At 38.4% G+C, this 19,494-nt stretch overlaps 1 protein-coding gene across 1 annotated transcript in view; it reads left to right on the top strand.

Moving 5' to 3' along the window:
* The first annotated feature begins 402 nt into the window (after window positions 1-402).
* Window positions 403-19,494, top strand: part of LOC139443162 (legumain-like) — a 43,493-nt gene continuing 24,401 nt past the window's right edge. Inside the window, exons 1-2 of the mRNA XM_071224121.1 lie at window positions 403-593; window positions 6,494-6,591. Of these exons, the coding sequence (XP_071080222.1) occupies window positions 465-593; window positions 6,494-6,591 (227 nt within the window). The 5' untranslated portion in view covers window positions 403-464. The remainder of the gene's footprint in view (window positions 594-6,493; window positions 6,592-19,494) is intronic.

The raw sequence follows: 19,494 nt of genomic DNA on the forward strand, positions 1-19,494 counted from the left end.
AGTGTATTTCCACACCCGGGTTGCTACGTTAGAATACATTGCCATTTCATTGCTGTGTTGGACACGTGCTTTATCATCTTAACAGATCGTGTTTCTGTTTGAACAGTGTAGGCGTGAACCTTTTATCACCTAAACTTGATCTCTTAATTACTGGGTCAAAGATTACCCAAACAATTCCAGTTACAAAACCCCCAAAAACCTACAAATGATATCAACATGGGTCAACAAAATCAAAATGGGAAATAAGATCCGGTTCCATTTTCCTTCTTCCTTCTAGATCTATTTAATTTTATTGACATGCACGAACTCGTGATGACGAATATTCTGAACATCGCGTGTACACCAATAACCTCTGGTAATGTACGAGTTGCTTCCTCTGCGCTGTATGGAGTTGTACGGGCACCTGTTTGTAAATATAGCCAAGTCGCGTGCCTGTCACAGTAATTGCTGAACGTCCGGGAAAGATGGCACGAAAATTGTTAGCTCTCCTTCCTCTGTTAGTGGCAGCGTATGCCCGAAGTATAAACGAAGAGTCGAAACACTGGGGAGTGATCGTCGCAGGTTCCAATGGCTGGTTTAACTACAGGCATCAGGTATAAATGTAACCCTTCGTGTTGGCAATGTATGAAATCCGCTGTCAAAATGACTTGCAAAGATTCCGTCAACCTAAGGGTCGAAAATGTAATGCAAAGGGAGGTAACCCAAGCAGGGATGGAGGTTGAGAGGGAACTCTATTAGCAAGACAATGGCATATCAAAGAGCATACTCCCCCTCATTAACATAAGTAAGAAACAATATGCTAAATTTAATGTAGTCATCATGACAGACTGTGATTTTACACATTCAACACCGATGTAATATTGTTGTGTGTTTTTTATATCCTCTATTGTAAATTTGGGGGACAAATTGGAGTTAATGATTGGTCTATAATAATTTTGGATCAATCAATGTTTTGAGAAAAAAATCCTTAACTTCTCTCTTCTGCTATGAGTTGATTGTCTTTACAATTAATTTAAGCAAAGTGGCAAACATTCAAGACCCGGCTTTCCTCTCAACACAAAGTAACATGCAGTGAAAGAATTGAAATACTATCTCTCATCAACCATTCCACCCAACTGCACTAGGAGTCATCTTCAAGGTGACTTCTTGCCTCATATCCCATGACTAGTAATCATTTAAATCTCATATTCCACATTTTTAGTGTAACAGGCAATCATTTGTGAATGTACCTAAATATCTAAATTTGAATTTTCTTTCAGGAACATGAATCTGATTAGACATTAGAATAATTTCTACTACAACTTGTTCTTGCAATGTAAAAGCTGTAGGCTACAATAGAATAGGGTGTGGTGGGGGTAAGTCCTGAAATATTTTTGTTTGAATTACTTATTTTATATTCAACTATAATCATGATAATTAGTTGATGAAGTCTTGGTAAAAACTTTTGTATGTAACACTTGAAAACAATAACTAGAGACATGTTTCCCATATAATTACTGAAAAGTTTTTTATTCTCCCTGCAGTAATTTATGTGCGATAAACAACGACCAAGAGTCATTTATTTCTTATATAAGATATCAACATTATGTACAGCCTCCTAAATGATGATGATAAAATGTACACATGTATTCTCACAATCCTCACATCGATTACCTGTATCTTTTTACCCAGTACCGATTGTCAAGCTCTCCAGCTCTTTGGTGCGATCATTTAGCCATCATGTTTATCTACGTTGTCCAGCTATATCTATGGGGAACAACTCACTAGACACTCCCCTCTCAAAAATAACGTCGTCCAATATATGACGTCATCAAGTTGCGAGTGCTTGTTTGAATCTCCAGAATTTTGTCATGATAGAACAATGTTTTATTGTGACATAAACCATGCTTCGTTTTTCGATGTTCTTTATGATTTATCCCGTAGCTATCTTATATACAGCATTATTCTCACAATGTCATGGTGCAGGAGACAACAAGGAGGTGTTTACACATCACATAATGTACGTGGGGAATTAACCTAGGGTCTCCAATGCGACTAGGAACTGCTTCAGACTTAAGGCTTCATCACCACTCTTCAAACATGAAAGTGAAACTATGTCCTATGTATGTGTATATGAGAAAATCCCATTGTCTGTGTCCTGTACAGACAAACATGTGAAGGAGAGGTAAGATGAGTACATACATACTACCATCTTGTATTAACATCCTGGTTTAAGCATTGATCCAGGTCTCACACAAGTGGTTGAGGCACAATGGTGTTTATAAATGTCCACTAATAATATACGGGTTGCTCCCAGATGGATCTTCTCAAGGCTCAAGTCAACATGTTAAAGAAAGGAGGTTGTGAACTGTAGAGCTATACATTTTAGCAACAAGTGGGTGTCGGATAGTAAAAGTACATGGGTATCCTCCCAAAATAACTACATGCCAAGACCACTACAGTTTTAAAACATCAAAGTTAAAGATCTAATCCCCTGCCTGTTCCCTCTATACCAAAGTGGACTAGTCTTACAACCTACAAATACAAAAACACTGAATGAATAACCAATTTTCAAGAGTCAAAAGACATCTTTAGTTTAATGGCCCTGTCACACTACAACGTTTTAGAGTAACTTGCACCTAGCGTGTAACAGACAGTAAGTACGCTGTCATACGTTGAGCTTTCATCGAAAAAACATGATTCTGGCGTATCCATAATGTATTCCTAACAAGTTCACCCTATATGTAACGCATGTCTAACATATTAGGAGCGTATCACTGACTTATACATAACTTATGACAGCGTATAAAAGGGTATTGCCAGCGTGTGTCTGGCGTGTTCAACGTATGGCCAGTGTATGCCCAGCGTATGAGTAACGTATGACTAGCGCGCTCAGCGTAGGGGAAAGGTGCCTAAAACGGGCCCCGCAGTAGTTTAACTAGTAGTGTACACCCATTCATCAAAATACTTCATTCAAGCAGTAGTCTTCGCTCTGTCAATATCATCAAGATGCCTTCCAAGAAGAAACCTACCAGGGGCCAAGCAAGATCTGGTAAAGTGTCAATTGGAGGATGTCATGCTGATGTTGGAGAATGGCTTTTTCTGCTTGGTGCAGCCCTTCAGGATCCATCACCTCCATCGTCTATAATGTCTCCATCAGAAGTGATGAGGAGGTACTGACCGGGACACAATATAGACAGAAACCCCCAAAACGCTGGTACTATGGTACAAATACGCTAGCTAAACGTTAGAAACACGTTTAATAAGTTATTTTGTCTTCAGACATATGTCGAATACACCATATATTTTGGATGTATACGTTAGACATACATTAGAAGTGATTAAGTTACGCATACGTTACCAATATGTTAGGTGTACAGTTTCACCTTCAGCCAACTTATGTCAACGTATATCAGCGTATAGGTAATGTAAATTTGGCGTATGTAAAGGTATGTATAGCATACCTCTAACGTAAGCCTAACGTGTAATTCATACATTCCCATACGCCTAAATTTTTGTGCATGCACAAAAATGCTTTTAAGCCTCCGCGTACTACAACGTAACCAGCATGCTTTTAACGTATACAACTTACACCTTACTTATCCATAGTGTGTTTCAGCGTTGCCAGCATTTTGGCAAAAATTCTCATACGTCGCCATACATACTGCTATACCTTGTAGTGTGACAGGGCCATAACTGAGCTTATATGTACTGCATAGGATCATAGATAAGCCGCTCTCATAGATAAGCCGAGGTATTAACTTGGTCCATGAAATCTGTGTCACAATGTTATTTGTGGTAGGTAAGCCGGTCCCCAACCTAAAACTACGTCTCGTCATGATCTGTCATCGGAAATTGAATATCAACAAGTCCGTATAGAATTACGAAAGTTAATCGCGTCGTTGCACCATTGTAATAAAAAGTGTTTAATTGTATATCTGGACTCATGTTTGTAATTTACGTAATCTAATTAATAATAAGTAATAATTAATTTTAATCAAACCTCCTTTCAATAATATATATCATTTTCATGTGAGTCGAGCTTTACAAATGGTGGGAGAAGTGGTTTATGATCACTTCAAGCTATATTGTTTGGCAATGCTACATTTATGATTAAACTATGTAGAGAGCAGTTGAGGTATGAAAACAATATCCATTGGTGTGTCACTGACTGAAAGGATCTAAGTCTGTACTTTGGAGAACTACCTGTTCAGTGTGTGGCAAAACCTGCTGTCGATGTGTACAGTGTTACACTGTTGATATTCTAGGTGCATGTAATGTGAATTGAGATTGCAATGCAGAGGCAGTTTGGGTGTCCTCACTAAGATATATTTTTGTTTGCTGAACTGCTCTATATTTGATGGGTTTGAAAAATAAATTGATAAAGGTATGTAAGTTATTAGGTATCAAAATATCAAGAGATGTTCTAGATGTCTAGATAAAAGTTGATCAAATGCAGCGTATGAAACTTCTTGAAACTAGGAACGACTCATAAACAACAAAACCTTTTCAGAATAAATATGGTAAATACAAACATTAGTGTAAAAAACTATAGAATATTTATTTATGCCTAAACTGACATGACCAAAAATATTCATGTAAAATATAAAAAATAGCAAGCTGTTTAATTTCTATTTTTTCATTCCGACTGACCCAAGCAAATTGGATGTTAAAATACAGCTATGATGTCACTCTATTGTGTCCACTATAGATTGTTTGTAAGGGATTGACTTTTCACTGACTTACTTTCTGCAATGTAAATTTTAAGCGAATACATTAATTCTTATGGCACAAAATACAGTGTTCCCATTTACCATTAATGACCAGTTTTTGACCGGTACAATTAGACTTGGACTGGTAATTCATGTGACTGCCAGTTCCTGTTGACAGGCAAATAAAGTACCTTATAAACCCTCTTTGTTGAATAAAACATCGGCGATATTCATATAAGTATAGTTTTGATTGAAGTCAGGTTGTCTTTTATCATCAGGGTGTCCCCTTGTTTATTTTTAGTGCAAGGAAATAACATTTCTCTCTGCTTCGAGGTTGAATATATATTTGTAGGGACTTAGTCTCTAATTATGTATTACATGAAATATCCATGCAGCATATTTCTGTTGTATTTATTTTCTGATTTATGTTAACTTTCAGAACCTATTTTTAATCTCATTTTTACTTGGATGCTGTATTTTTAATGAAATAACACACGTGAAACTGGACATTCGTTGCAATTAATGATAACTGCCAGCTACCCAACTCGTACATTACTTGTAACGAACTTCCAGACACTTTTGCGTTGTCCTTAATTTAAAACTCTGTACACCACAAGAACAGAACATGTAGTCTGTGGACAGGTGTAGTGTCACGTAGGGTGAGAAGTCTTCTGCAATGCCCTAAATGACCTCATGTGACTAGGTCAGGTGACAGACCATGAGGCTGGTCACAAGTTGTTTGTGGTCACTATGGGCTATATCTGTAGATACCGGTAATGGTACATCACGTATGTCGGTTATAGAGATTAACAGATCATGTGCGTATATTCTCACAAACAATGGTAAGCAAATGTTATTGAACTGACCCAGGAATTGGAAACTGGCATATAATAGCAGTAATATGTCTAGTCTTAAGTTTAATGAAGTGGGGGAAAAAAATAAGTTTATATAGTTTCAATTTTGGTCCTCCAGGCCAAATAAGCTGAATTTCAGAAAAATCATAAAATATATATGTCCGCAAAATCTGTATTTGAAAGTGACGACAGGGCTGTAAGGTACAGTAAGCACTGGTACATTTCTGACATATGATACCTTCAAATACAGAACAAGTAGGATGATGACTTTGGTTACTGTCACTATGTTCATTGTAAATAAAAGCAGCAAAACACATTTCCATAATCATAAGAAACATCTTTAAAAGTAAAGTCTTCTGTCAGATTCCAACTTTATCATAAGCTTGTGGTTATGAATCACTATCAACTAGTGATAATACCAGTTGTTCATAAAAAGGTGAGCGTATCCTCCCCCCACCAGTGGCACATTTCACAAACACATGCAAGAGCCAGTCAATTTTAACAAGTATCATATTTCCTTGAATTTCAAATCCACTTAATGTTAAAAGAAAATCTGAATGAACTGTTGCACCCCTCAGAACCCACCAACCCATGAAATTTTACAAATGCCCCTTTAAATATTAGTTTTAATTTTAATTTTTATAAAGGGCATTTGGACATAAACTTGGTAAAGAGGAGTTTAGATTTAGTTTTTTGTTAGTTTATTTACTCTGAGTCCCTGTTACAGAATTGATCAGCACCTAGGGTATGCCGTACCAGAGTATAACAAAGAGACAAAAGCACTATCTCAAAATAATTTAGCTAACACATCATTCATAGTTGGAGTGTAACTTTTTGACTACTTCTCTCTCAAAGCATTGTTTGTGAATGATGATGATAATGATGAATTTTGAGTGAAGCATGCTCCTTGATGAATATTTAATTACTTAAAAATTATTTCTTTTTAAGGCTGATGCATGCCATGCATACCAGATCTTGCGTAAGAATGGAATCCCAGAGGAAAGGATCATCACCATGATGTATGATGACATCGCCAACAACAGAGAGTAAGTTGTCATTTAACATACCTGTTGACTTTTTCAAGCTTCCCAGGTGTTGTGTGTCACATGCTGGATGAAACATCTGATTTTCCTGTGATTGACAGGTGTTTTGGATAAGCATTTATTTAATCTGGATCTGTCACTTGGTGCTCAGATCATACTACATGTGACCTTACAGGTGTTATTTTGGTTCGGTAGGTTTAGTTTTAGCATGTTGAAATGGTTATGTGTTCCTTTGGTGAAATAATAATGGAACAGAAATAAAATTATGATTGTGTGATTTATGTTATTATTCACATTATTCCTGATGTGCATGACAATGAAGTAGATGACATTATTTCAGTATGACATAACTCAGAATTCATTAGTGTTTAAGAACAGACAGATGTAGTTTCTTGTTCTACTGGTTTTCTTAGTCAATGTGTGAAGGGACAAGAGGCATAATGAAAAACAAACTATTGTCAGCGTTTCTTTCATGTTAATTTCCTAAAAGAAATTTCTTCAAATAAAAGTTTTAGACTAAACTATTATTTATTAAAGCTTATTTCCAATTAGTAAAACAAAATAAAATTATTTTTTTAGGTTTTTATATGTTTTTGTTAAGGCTGGATTGTGTTTAGGTGGTGGTAAAAATAAGACAATATTTTGAGTTGGTTCTTAAAATTGTTTCAGGCAATGAGACACGGAAATGTTATTGTGAATTGAACAAGTAGAATTTGAGACTTTCAAAGTTTAAGCCATGTAGTTTGGAATTCCTTTAATAAAATCCTATTATCTGAGACTGAATGATGTTTAGTAAGATTGGCTGAACCATATTTTCTTGAGCACATCTTTCAGAGTTGAAGCTTATCAGCTGATGTGGGAGGTGGTCCAGCTGATATCTTGTTGAACCCTGGAACCAGCTTTTACTGATATGTATGTGACCTTGGGGTCAATGTGTGACAGGGTCATATTACCTCAAAATGTGGTCCATGCCCAACCCTTCCACATTCAGCTAATTGATAATATACAAGTATAATGGCTGGCTTCAGTTTGCGTCTTGTAGTCAGTTTAAGACACAATATGATACACCTGAGTAACTAAGTACTAGGAGTGAAATTTGATATACGAATTGTCTTATGCAGGGATAGCTGTGTCTTGGGACACACTGAAGCACATACAGGTATATCTGATACGACACTGTCTGTGAATATACAGAGCTAGCTTGGTTCCCATTGTAACAAATAGGTTCAATAACAAGTTAGTAACATATTAGTTCCTGTTAGTGGAACCAACATAATTTTACCTCTTGTTGAAGCAATTTGTTGGAATTTGTTCACTGTAATGAGATTCGGGTCATCATTGCTACAAGTTTATTATTTCAAGTTTTCTGTATGAACATCGATGAGCAATAACACTTGGTTACACTTTTTGCATTGAGTCATTTATGGCTCCCTATGGCAACATCCAATCTTTATTTCATGTAGCTGTTTTGTGAGAAGTAGGCACAAATAGTCTATCCACTTCCACGCAAGCCATGCTCTTCATATTTATTGTTACAGATTTTTAGCTCAGCAGGACAAAGTGGCATATTGTCCATCCATCAAGTGTCCATCAGTTAATTAACTTTTACCTTTTCCAAACCAGGAAAAGTTTCTAACTTTTTCATCACTATACCCAAGCTCGTGGGTTTCACCAGAGCGGCAAACGTCTGAGATCTGTATTACATAGGGCTTTCCTCCGACATTATGTTGACATGTAATAAATATGTAGGCAACTGGAATACTGTCCAAAGCAACGTTAAACATGTCTATTTTCTTACTCAGATTCCGACAAGACAAAATAACACAAATGTTCAATAAAATATTTATTGTTTTGGCTTAATTGGGGATTCTCATTGAGCCTGTAGCACACTGTTTATTGACAAAATAAAATGCTACTAAATTACCCCGATGGGTAAGCTATGGGTGTGCTACATAATTACCATTGGAGATACGCCTTCAGTCAGCTGTAGTCTGAATGCCAGACATGCTACAGATAACAGACAATACCCCGACTGATATAAACTAGCTACAGATAACATCGTAACTGACAGACAATACCCCGACTGATATAAACTAGCTACAGATGACACTGTAGCTGACAGACAATACCCAGACTGATATAAACTAGCTACAGATAACAGTGTCGCTGACAGACAATACCCCGACTGATATAAACTAGCTACAGATCACCGTGTAGCTGACAGATAATGCCCAGACTGATATAAACTAGCTACAGATGACACTAGCTGACACCAATACCCCAATGGGTATAGCCGACTGAAGGTGTATTGCCTGACCAAAGCCACTGTGAATCACGGACAGATTATTTTTGGGGTAATACATGTCCTTTGGGGTTCCCTTAGAGTCCCAGGATGTACATGGCATGGTGGTACAAAACAAAAGACCTGCAAAGTCATGCGGTAGAACATAACATGATATATACATACATGAGCAAGTGATTACATATGTGTTAATAGGTGTTGGAGGACATCACCTAAACGGATGAGAAGAATACCAAATAATTATTGGGAACAGTAAAGCCATTGATGACCTGGAAATAAACATGGTGGGTGCTGGTGGGATATCGATTGCACTTACAAATACAAAATGATTAATGGCTGACTGCAGAGAACAAAGGGAAAAACTTGCGCATACGTACAACTTATGTTTACCTGGTTAATACCAACATATGGAGTGATAAACAAACTGGTTGAAATGCATACGCATATTTACATAGTTAAAACTCCAAATACCGACTGATAAACGGAAGATGATCATAATGGGGCATTGAAGTAATTTCGCTTTGTTAATACAAAATAATGAATAATTAATTTACAGTGATTTTGAAAGGCTGATGTGATTTCTTCAGGATAATATCCACAGCGAGGTTTTTAAAATTTGATAATTAACTCAAAAATATTTTTTTTAAATCAAATTTTGAAACATCTTCTTCAAGTCCATGAGGTTGTGGAATCTGATAATAAATTTGCTGAATGTTTCAAACAATGTTTCTATTGATTAATTTTAAACTTTGGAGTCATGTGGTAGCTATTTATATTTCAAGATCAAAGTGAATTTAACTTTGGAAGTGAGACAAATCAGACCCCTGTGGGCAATACATTTTACTTTTATTTTATGATTGTGTTTTATGATGGCTGATTAAATCTGTAAACTTAGACTTAAAACATGTTGCCTGTAATATGTTTCAAAGATTGGACCATGTAGACAATTTCTGCTTCCCTGGGTTACCCCAGAACGGTATGGAGACATCCTCGGTTTTATGAACATGCTAATGGCCATCTACAGTAGATCTGCCTCATTTCACCGATAATCAGAATTATGAGAAGCTTAATACTTGTTGTTTTGTAGTGATTCACCATGATGAAGATGGGTTTATACTCAGCACGTGACATCTACCTGCTGTAAACATACCCTTCAGCATGGTTTAGTCACACTTCAGGAATTTGTCAAGACATGCTCAAAGGTTGATATTCGGCCCCAAGTCTAAGTCAAATGACAGTAAAAATTTCCAAATTGAATAATAAAATTCCCAATTCCTCAGAACTGATGAAAATATGAACATAAAACTATCAAATTTAAAAAAAATTCATGATTTTATTCCCCCATTTGCCGTCCAGGGGGACTTAGTTTGGAATCCTAGATAAATCTCAGAGCTTGCAACCACATCAACAACTATGCTGTGCAGACAAAGAGATCTCTTGTTTCTTAACCCCCTGGATACCAGAAGGACATGTATGTCCCTCCTCATCAACCCTGACTTTGAAGTCGAATAAGTTTCAAAATACATGACAGACAGATACAGTTCACAGTTTTGAATACTGGTACTGTGGGAAATTCCCTGTTCTGTGATATCATCCACTGTCATTTTAGGAAAAGCAAAATTACTGAAAATGATCTCTGTAAATAAAGTATATTGTAAATGATGCCATTTTTTACGCATTACTAAATCAATCACAGCATTATTGACAGCATGTTTTGAAATCTAAATTTTGGATATTTATTCGGCAAAATGAATTTCAAAAATAGCCTTTCAGTGATCACGGGTATCTGTCTTGTATCAAATCACCAATGATCATTCCAAAACGTCGCCAATAACCCTAGAATTGTTTAGAATGTTTAGGATAACATGCAAACACGAACACCGAAGTGAACTTTCCGCCATATTGGATAGTGTTCACCAAATCATGTTGCACGTATATCGTTTATGAGATGCCTATTACGTCATGTATATTTCAAACTCAGCTGCGATGCTGACATTCTTGAATTCATCATACATTTTAGAATCAAATGCCAAATGGTCCAATACAAAGTGGCTAGATGAAATCAAGCAAATCAGATTAGGTGTGAAAACAAACTGTGCCTGGAAAACAGCCCTTGTTTAAAATGTAAACAAAGCAAAATTCAGATTTTACACAGTGTAGCATTTTCTCCTATTTTGAGCTATCCATTCATCTATTCGTTTTCAGAATAAGCATTGGAAGACAGTCGTAGCAAGGATTAGCGATTTACAAATAGATACATTGCAATGTTTTGATATTTTTAATAGAAATTGTCGTAATTTCCAGTCTGTGTGATGCCATTACTGATGCAAAATCATGCATGACAACAGTATTAATGGAATTTCTGACGATTTCTCTTGGTTTCAATGAAAACTATATCAACAAACAGTTGACAGATTGTCAGAATGTTTCTGATTACTTACATGTCACATTTATGTATATACGATCCCAAAGAAAGTCCTGTAAAAAAATCCTGCATTCTGTGGACAGTGAACACGCCATTTTCAAAAAGTCAGTCACCGGTAGTGATGTCATATGCCAACACTGTTGTACATGTTTGGTAATTTCATTGAGGTGAAGGTCCTTGATTGAAAGTACACTCGATCATGGGATCCTCCTTCAGTTATTATGTAGATTTGCATATCTTTTATACATTTTTTTAACACAATTAATTTCATTATGGATATTTGTCAGTGTTCAATATGATATCATACGTAGATATAGGCCACAAAATGTATGAACCTTTGATAATCTGTTTGTTTGAACATTGTTTACATAAGAAATTGATACATTTATAGTGCTGTATAAGATATATATTTTAACTTATCCAGCATTACTCCTTGTTGCATCGGCTGCTTGTTCTTGACAGAAAGAAGAGCTGTGTGACGTCTTGCTGAAGAAGAAGTTGTTTCAACTAGCTAAAAGGACAACCCTATCACACAGCTCCCACTTGACCACGGAAGAGATGACGTCACGGATCATCACATTACTGTTGTCACTCACAGAAGCGTGACTGGTGTTTTGATCTCTCAGTCATAAATTTGTTCAACCCTTGTGTGTTTGATTCTTTAGTGAACGTCTCTTGTGACTATATTGTGCCTACGGTTTGTATCTTCAAATATTTCATATGATTTAAGCTGTAGCATAATTATTTGACAACTTGTGGTACGTTTTTCACCACAGTAATCTCAGGTGTCTTGTTGTTTCAAGTAGCTATCTTGAATATTTTACATTGCGTTGTGTATTCTTTTGTGTTGCCTGGTACTTTATGATTGAAGTATTCTTGCAATTCTAGTGTTTATTAAAGAGGTGGTGTTTTACGTATTCTCATAAAATTGTTTTTCAAAAACCAACATGGCTGGGAGAAAATATCATTGTGATTACACTCTGCTTTATTGCAGATAACATGCCATCTTGTAACAAGTGCCAACATACCAAATCAGCATGGGATTCCCATCCCCTGTGCCTACATTGTACGTCCCCATGCTCCCAGTCCACCAAATGTAAAGTCTGTCTGTCGAGATTATGACCAGCGTCGCCTTGGTAACCTCGCCCTCTCTGATTGGGTCCAAGAGTTCAATAGGGAAGTCCTCCGTCAACCATGGTCCTCCACCTCTCTATTCAATGGCCAAGTCTCCAAGAACCACTCTAGGGTGTCAGTCTTCACCAGAGACGAGACCATCCTGAAGGCTCTGGCTCATGTGTCCCAGTCTTTCAAGCCTACCAAGTCCTGCACCTATCAACCGAGGTGCACTCACTGCAGCCTCGCATCCTCCTTTCGAGGTAAATCCAGAGGAAAAAAGATAAACCTTCCAGCTCTTCCCAGCCACATCGAGACCGCCCCAGGGGAGGGAGCGGTGATCAAAAGGACAAAAAGTGAAGCGACAGACACACAAGACTAGGACCTCCCACCCCCACCAGTCGTCCAAGTTGTACAAGCTCACTGTGATAGATGACCCTGCTTTCACATCATTGCCCATAGCAGATACTCCCTACTCAACAGCAGCTCCTGCACTCAAATAATGAGACGCTGATGGCCAAAGAGGCCATAGAGATTGTTCATTCCCCAGGCTTCATTTCACAAATATTCCTTGTCCCCTAGAGGAGCTTGGAGGAATTCTGAATGATTCACCACCTCGTCATGTCCAACAAGTGCTACCTGGCTCGTCCACCATACTTCCGGATGACCGCTCTTTAGTCCAGGATACAGGCCCATGACGCCCTGATCAGCCTGGATGTCCAGGACGAGTACCTCCATGTTCCGATCCATCCTGACGACAGGAAATTCCTCCGCTTATGAAATTCACCCATTTCATCTTCATGGGAGTCTACTATCAATGCTCCCATTTGAAATTTCCTCAGCCCTGTGGCTATTTACACGCATCATCAAGCCAATAGCGTCCTTCCTCCACCTAAGGAATGTCCAGTTTGAGGCTTTTATAGACGACTGCCTCCTGAACCACCAGGACACGGTCACGCTCCTTCGTCACAGGGACTTCATGCAACACCTCCTCACCCAACAGGGATGGGTTATCAACCTACGGAAGTCAGAACTCACGCCTTCATTCCGTCTACAGTTCATCAGAGGCCTCTTCCAAACAGACTGAGAACTTCTCTCTGTACCCAGGGTCAGGTGGGACCGAATTCAACTCCACCTGCTCCCGGCACTCCACCAGCCATACACGTTGCGCCAGTGCAAACGATGTAGGGCCTTCTGACATCAACATAGGACTTGACGTCCAGGGACGACTCCATCTGTGCCCAGTTCAGATGTTTCTAGCCCCCTACATTAGCCGCCAAGACCTGTTGATATCCTGGACCGCCTGATGAAAAAGACCATCTTCAGCCTGGTGGCGCTGTGTCAGCGAGATCCATGCACAAGACATGACACAGGTCAGGTTTGAGCAGGGAGCGCATGGAGCTGTTCACCTCAGACTGTGCTGGGTCTTTATCCCTTAGAACCAACTCTCAGGACAGTCGACAGATCCTTCCTTATCCCACCATTATCATTGATAGTGGGAGCGGAGGACAACAACGGTGAGGGCACCGATCCAAGGATAGCTGCAAACAATGTTGTTGCCTGTTCGTTCCAGTATCAGCGACATCGCAAGCAGAAGTCAGCCGCAATACCATCGCCCTTTGTCTGAGAGCCGTTATTCTCCAGGCCTACGAGTTGGCTGAACTGGATCCTCTGAGAGTCAGCAACCCACATGAGATCCGTGTGGTTACATCCACCATGGCGCTTCACAGCAACTGCTCCATATGTGCCATTATGGAAGGCTGTTTCTGGCGATTTGACACCGTGTGACCAGTCACTGCCTGTGAGATGTTGTGCAAGACGTGCAAGGACTGCACAGCTTTGGTCCTTTAGTGGTGGCCCAACAGATCACAGCTTCTTGGCGCTTCGCCTTCGCTGATTGGCTGAGGGATCTTGGAGTGTTTTAGATGGAAGATCACTTCTGAAGGTATGCCCTCCACCGTCGGATTCAGATGCATTAAGGAGTAATGCAGGATAAGTTAAAAAATCTAGTAAAATCCTAGATATTTTTTAGGTTTGTACGAGGGGTGTTCATTAAAGATTTCCCCTAAACCACTTAGTGTTATCATATTTGGTTGAAATTTCACATGTGTAATGATACATGTATCTATGGGTTATGTCTGGATTTGCAGCACCAAACTATTAATCTTACCAATTTTACAGGTGTTATGATCGAGTAGGGTGTGACAATGGAGCCAGTAGAATACCGAGCAGTGATTAGGTTTTTATATTTGAAAGGTCGCACACCAAAAGAAACTTTCGATGAAATGAAAGCAACTTATGGGGAAGATGCCCCATCATATGACGTTGTTAAACACTGGCATCGCCAGTTCAAGTGTGGTCGGGCATCTGTGGGAACAGCTGCCATTCCTGGTCGCCCCCATTCAGCCATTGATGAGGACACTATCCATCAAGTGGAGACCGCCATTTTGGCAGACCGACGTATAACTGTTCGCCAGTTAGCACAAGATGTCAAGATCAGTGTAAGGTCTGTGGAAAAAATCCCCCATGACAATTTGAACATGCATAAGGTGTCTGCACGATGGATTCCCAGGTTGCTGACACCTTTCCAAAAGCAGGAACCAGTCAATTGCTCAAAGGATCTTTTGGACATGTGCCAAAAAAACAGGCAAATGTTTTGACAGACTTATCACACAGGATGAAACATGGGTCCATCACTATGATCCTGAGACTAAAGTTCAGTCGATGCAATGGAAGCATGTGGAGTCACCACCCCCAAAGAAGGCACGTGTCCAACCCTCTGCAGGCAAGGTCATGCTCACGGTGTTTCGGAACCAGCATGGATTAGTGATGATGGATTTCTTGGTAAAGGGTACCACAATTACAGGAGCTTATTATGCTTCACTGCTGCGGAAATTGCGGGACGCTATCAAGCTTAAGAGGCGTGGCATGCTGACCACGGGTGTCCATCTCCTGCAAGACAATGCTCCAGTACACAACTCTCTTGTTACCGAGACAGAAGCGCGGTCCTGTGGCTATGAAATCCTTCCACATCCTCCTTACTCTCCTGACCTTGCACCATCTGACTTCCACCTCTTTCCAACCATGAAGTCATTTTTGAAGGGAAAACGTTTTACAGTTGATGAAACACTGATTTCTGAAGTCAAGCCCTGGTTTGAGACGCAAAATGAGGGCTTTTACAAGCGAGGTCTCCATAGTTGCATAACACGATGGGAGGAGTGTGTAACTCTTGGTGGTTCCTATGTGGAGAAAGACTAATACCTATGCCAAGTTTCATTCCACTAGATCCATCGGAAGTGGGTCAGGGGAAATCTTTAATGAACACCCCTCGTATACTTATCCTGCATTACTGCGTCTAAAGGGACCCACCTGTCACAGAGCTGTCTCCCCATGATGTCTTCAGATGTTCCAGTTTTTAAGCAGATCAGATGTGCTGATCCGTGACGACATCGCTTCTGTGGTCAAGTGGGATCTGTGTGATAGAGTTGTCCTGTGAGCTGGCTGAAACAACTACTTCTTCAGCAAGACCTCATACAGATTTCTTTCTGTCAAGAACAAGCAGTAAATGCATTAAGGAGAAATGCAGTATACAAATATAAAAAATATCTAGGCTTTTACTAATTCTTTCCTTTAGACAAGAAGATGAAATGTAACTGCAACATGTACATATTTCTTTGGAGTGTAGTAGTCAATATTGTAAGTTTATATAACAAAGTCCATGAATAGCTATTTCATTTTATTTCATTACTAAAACTAAATATATTACTTTTAACAAAATAGATGATGTTTTTTGTTCAAATATATGCACACATTTTTAGAAGAATGGTCATGGTCTTGGAATTGTTTTTATGTCATTTGATATACAGGAAGGTGATGGCTAACAATTTGCCAGGTGCATGTTAGTCACAAACGATTTACGATTAATTCCTCTTGTTTTGCATTATATAATCAATGTGTTCTCCATGTGATCCAAAAAGATCACAGGATACTGTAAATCTTGAAATTAATGCGAATGTGAATTAAATACGAAAAATGCGAGTGGTCTTTGCTTGCATTATTTAACATCACATTTATATAAAAAAATAAGAAACTGAGACATACGCGGAAAACAAACAACTATGTATTCAACATCACTGTTTATAGAGAAGCATGTATATAAGTAAGTATATAAACAATGTCATTCAAACACTAATTACATCCTGTCAATTGTCACTCAATTAAGACATCACTGATTACACCTACAAGTCCAGACAGAGGCCACCCACACAACACGGAGTCTTTGTTCTTTGCGACTGCGTCAAAGGCTGACACGAGCCAGCGCACATGTATTGTTTTAACAGAAGTACTCTACTCAGCGCTAATAAGAAGGGCTATTTGGTGTGATTGGAGTAATGTAAGGTTGGATTAAGGTGAGGAATCTCCTGTAAACCTGACAGGAAATTTTCTTTAGACCCACTGATGCTTGAGAGGAGGGGGGTCTCTCCGAACCCCTGGCATACATTCCAAATCTCCAAATTTCAAAAAAAAAATTTAAGCAATCCCTAAAAGCCCCCAATCGGATTGCAAAATACTTCCGTCCTTTTTTGGCAAATACACTAAATGGCCTGGCGCTGTTAGCCGGAAAGCACACGTAAAATCCCCAACCTCGGTCAGTCAGTCAGAGGAGTGGGGGGCATCGCATTCATATTGAGTCACATTTTTGGCCAGGGGCCAGTGGTCACATTGTTTTGGAGACTTTTTCACGATTTACAGTATTAAACTGTTTAATTTATTTCTCTTTTGTAAAAAATATATAAATATATACCGTCCCAGGTGGCCGTTGGTTGAACCTTATATGATTATCTTGAAAATTCTCTACCAATAGAGCTTTCTTAGTATCTTTTATTGTATATTTCTGAGATGAGATGAAGAGAAATAATCAAATAATAATGAACAAATATATCTCCAATACTGAATATAATTTTGTTTGTCTTAAATATTCTTTTTGGTATTTGATAATGTAAAATTGATGCCAAACAGTTAAGTTGTCCGGTTATAGAGATACATGGTAAAGTGTCTAATTGTTTATCTATTCAAGACATTATTTACATGGTAAAAATAGTCATTTTGTGTTGTGTCGAAAAAAAGCCTCAAAGTCCTTTTTTCTCATCAAGATTGTAAGCCAATGTTAAAGTATGGGAGTTACGATCATCTTAGCGCTAAGATCGCTTTGTGCAAGTGGTCCCTGCTCACAAGTACTGCTATGAAGCCTTGCACCCACTTGCACAAAGCGATCTTAGTGCTGAGATGATCGCAACCACCATACTTTAACATTGACTTACAATAGTCATAGTGCCTCATACTTTAACATTGACTTACAATAGTCATAGTGCCTAATACTTTAACATTGACTTACAATAGTCATAGTGCCTCATACTTTAACATTGACTTACAATAATCATAGCGCCTCATACTTTAACATTGACTTATGATAGTCATAGCGCCTCATACTTTAACATTGACTTACAATAATCATAGCGCCTCATACTTTAACATTGACTTACAATAATCATAGCGCCTCATACTTTAACATTGACTTACAATAATCATAGCGCCTCATACTTTAACATTGACTTACAAAAGTCATAGTGCCCCATACTTTAACATTGACTTACAATAATCATAGCGCCTCATACTTTAACATTGACTTACAATAGTCATAGTGCCTCATACTTTAACATTGACTTACAATAATCATAGCGCCTCATACTTTAACATTGACTTATGATAGTCATAGTGCCTCATACTTTAACATTGACTTACAATAATCATAGCGCCTCATACTTTAACATTGACTTATGATAGTCATAGTGCCTCATACTTTAACATTGACTTACAATAATCATAGCGCCTCATACTTTAACATTGACTTATGATAGTCATAGTGCCTCATACTTTAACATTGACTTACAATAATCATAGCGCCTCATACTTTAACATTGACTTATGATAGTCATAGCGCCTCATACTTTAACATTGACTTACAATAATCATAGCGCCTCATACTTTAACATTGACTTACAATAGTCATAGTGCCCCATACATTAACATTGACTTACAAAAGTCATAGTGCCCCATACTTTAACATTGACTTACAATAGTCATAGTGCCTCATACTTTAACATTGACTTACAATAATCATAGCGCCTCATACTTTAACATTGACTTATGATAGTCATAGCGCCCCATACTTAAACATTGACTTACAATAGTCATAGTGCCTCATACTTTAACATTGACTTGCAATAGTCATAGTGCCTCATACTTTAACATTGACTTACAATAATCATAGCGCCTCATACTTTAACATTGACTTACAATAGTCATAGTGCCTCATACTTTAACATTGACTTACAATAATCATAGCGCCTCATACTTTAACATTGACTTATGATAGTCATAGCGCCTCATACTTTAACATTGACTTACAATAATCATAGTGCCTCATACTTTAACATTGACTTACAATGGTCATAGCGCCTCATACTTTAACACTGACTTATGATAGTCGTAGTGCCCCATACATTAACATTGACTTATGATAGTCATAGCGCCTCATACTTTAACATTGACTTACAATAGTCATAGCGCCTCATACTTTAACATTGACTTATGATAGTCGTAGTGCCCCATACATTAACATTGACTTACGATAGTGGTAGCTTCCTTAAAGATTCCAGGGTAGAATAGGCCTTCAGCAACCCATACTTGCCGTAAAAGGCGACTATGCTTGTCGTAAAAGGCGACTAACGGGATCGGGTGGTCAGACTCGCTGACTTGGTTGATACATGTCATCGATCCCAATTGCTTCGATCATATAGCTGGAATATTGTTGAGTCATAGCGCCCCATGATTTAACGTTGACTTATGATAATCAAAGTGCTAAGGTCACTGTATGCATGTGGGTAAACGAAACAATTTCTGTAATCCACAGAGTTAATAAGTGTGGCCTTTGAGGGAGACAGGTCATATATACTTGCACTGTACATACACCTAGGGCTGGAGTTGTTATAGGTTTGTTTACTGC

This window comes from Haliotis cracherodii, unplaced genomic scaffold (assembly GCF_022045235.1).
Source record: "Haliotis cracherodii isolate W230 unplaced genomic scaffold, xgHalCrac1.p SCAF_5, whole genome shotgun sequence".
In the NCBI taxonomy this organism is placed as follows: Eukaryota; Metazoa; Mollusca; class Gastropoda; order Lepetellida; family Haliotidae; genus Haliotis; species Haliotis cracherodii.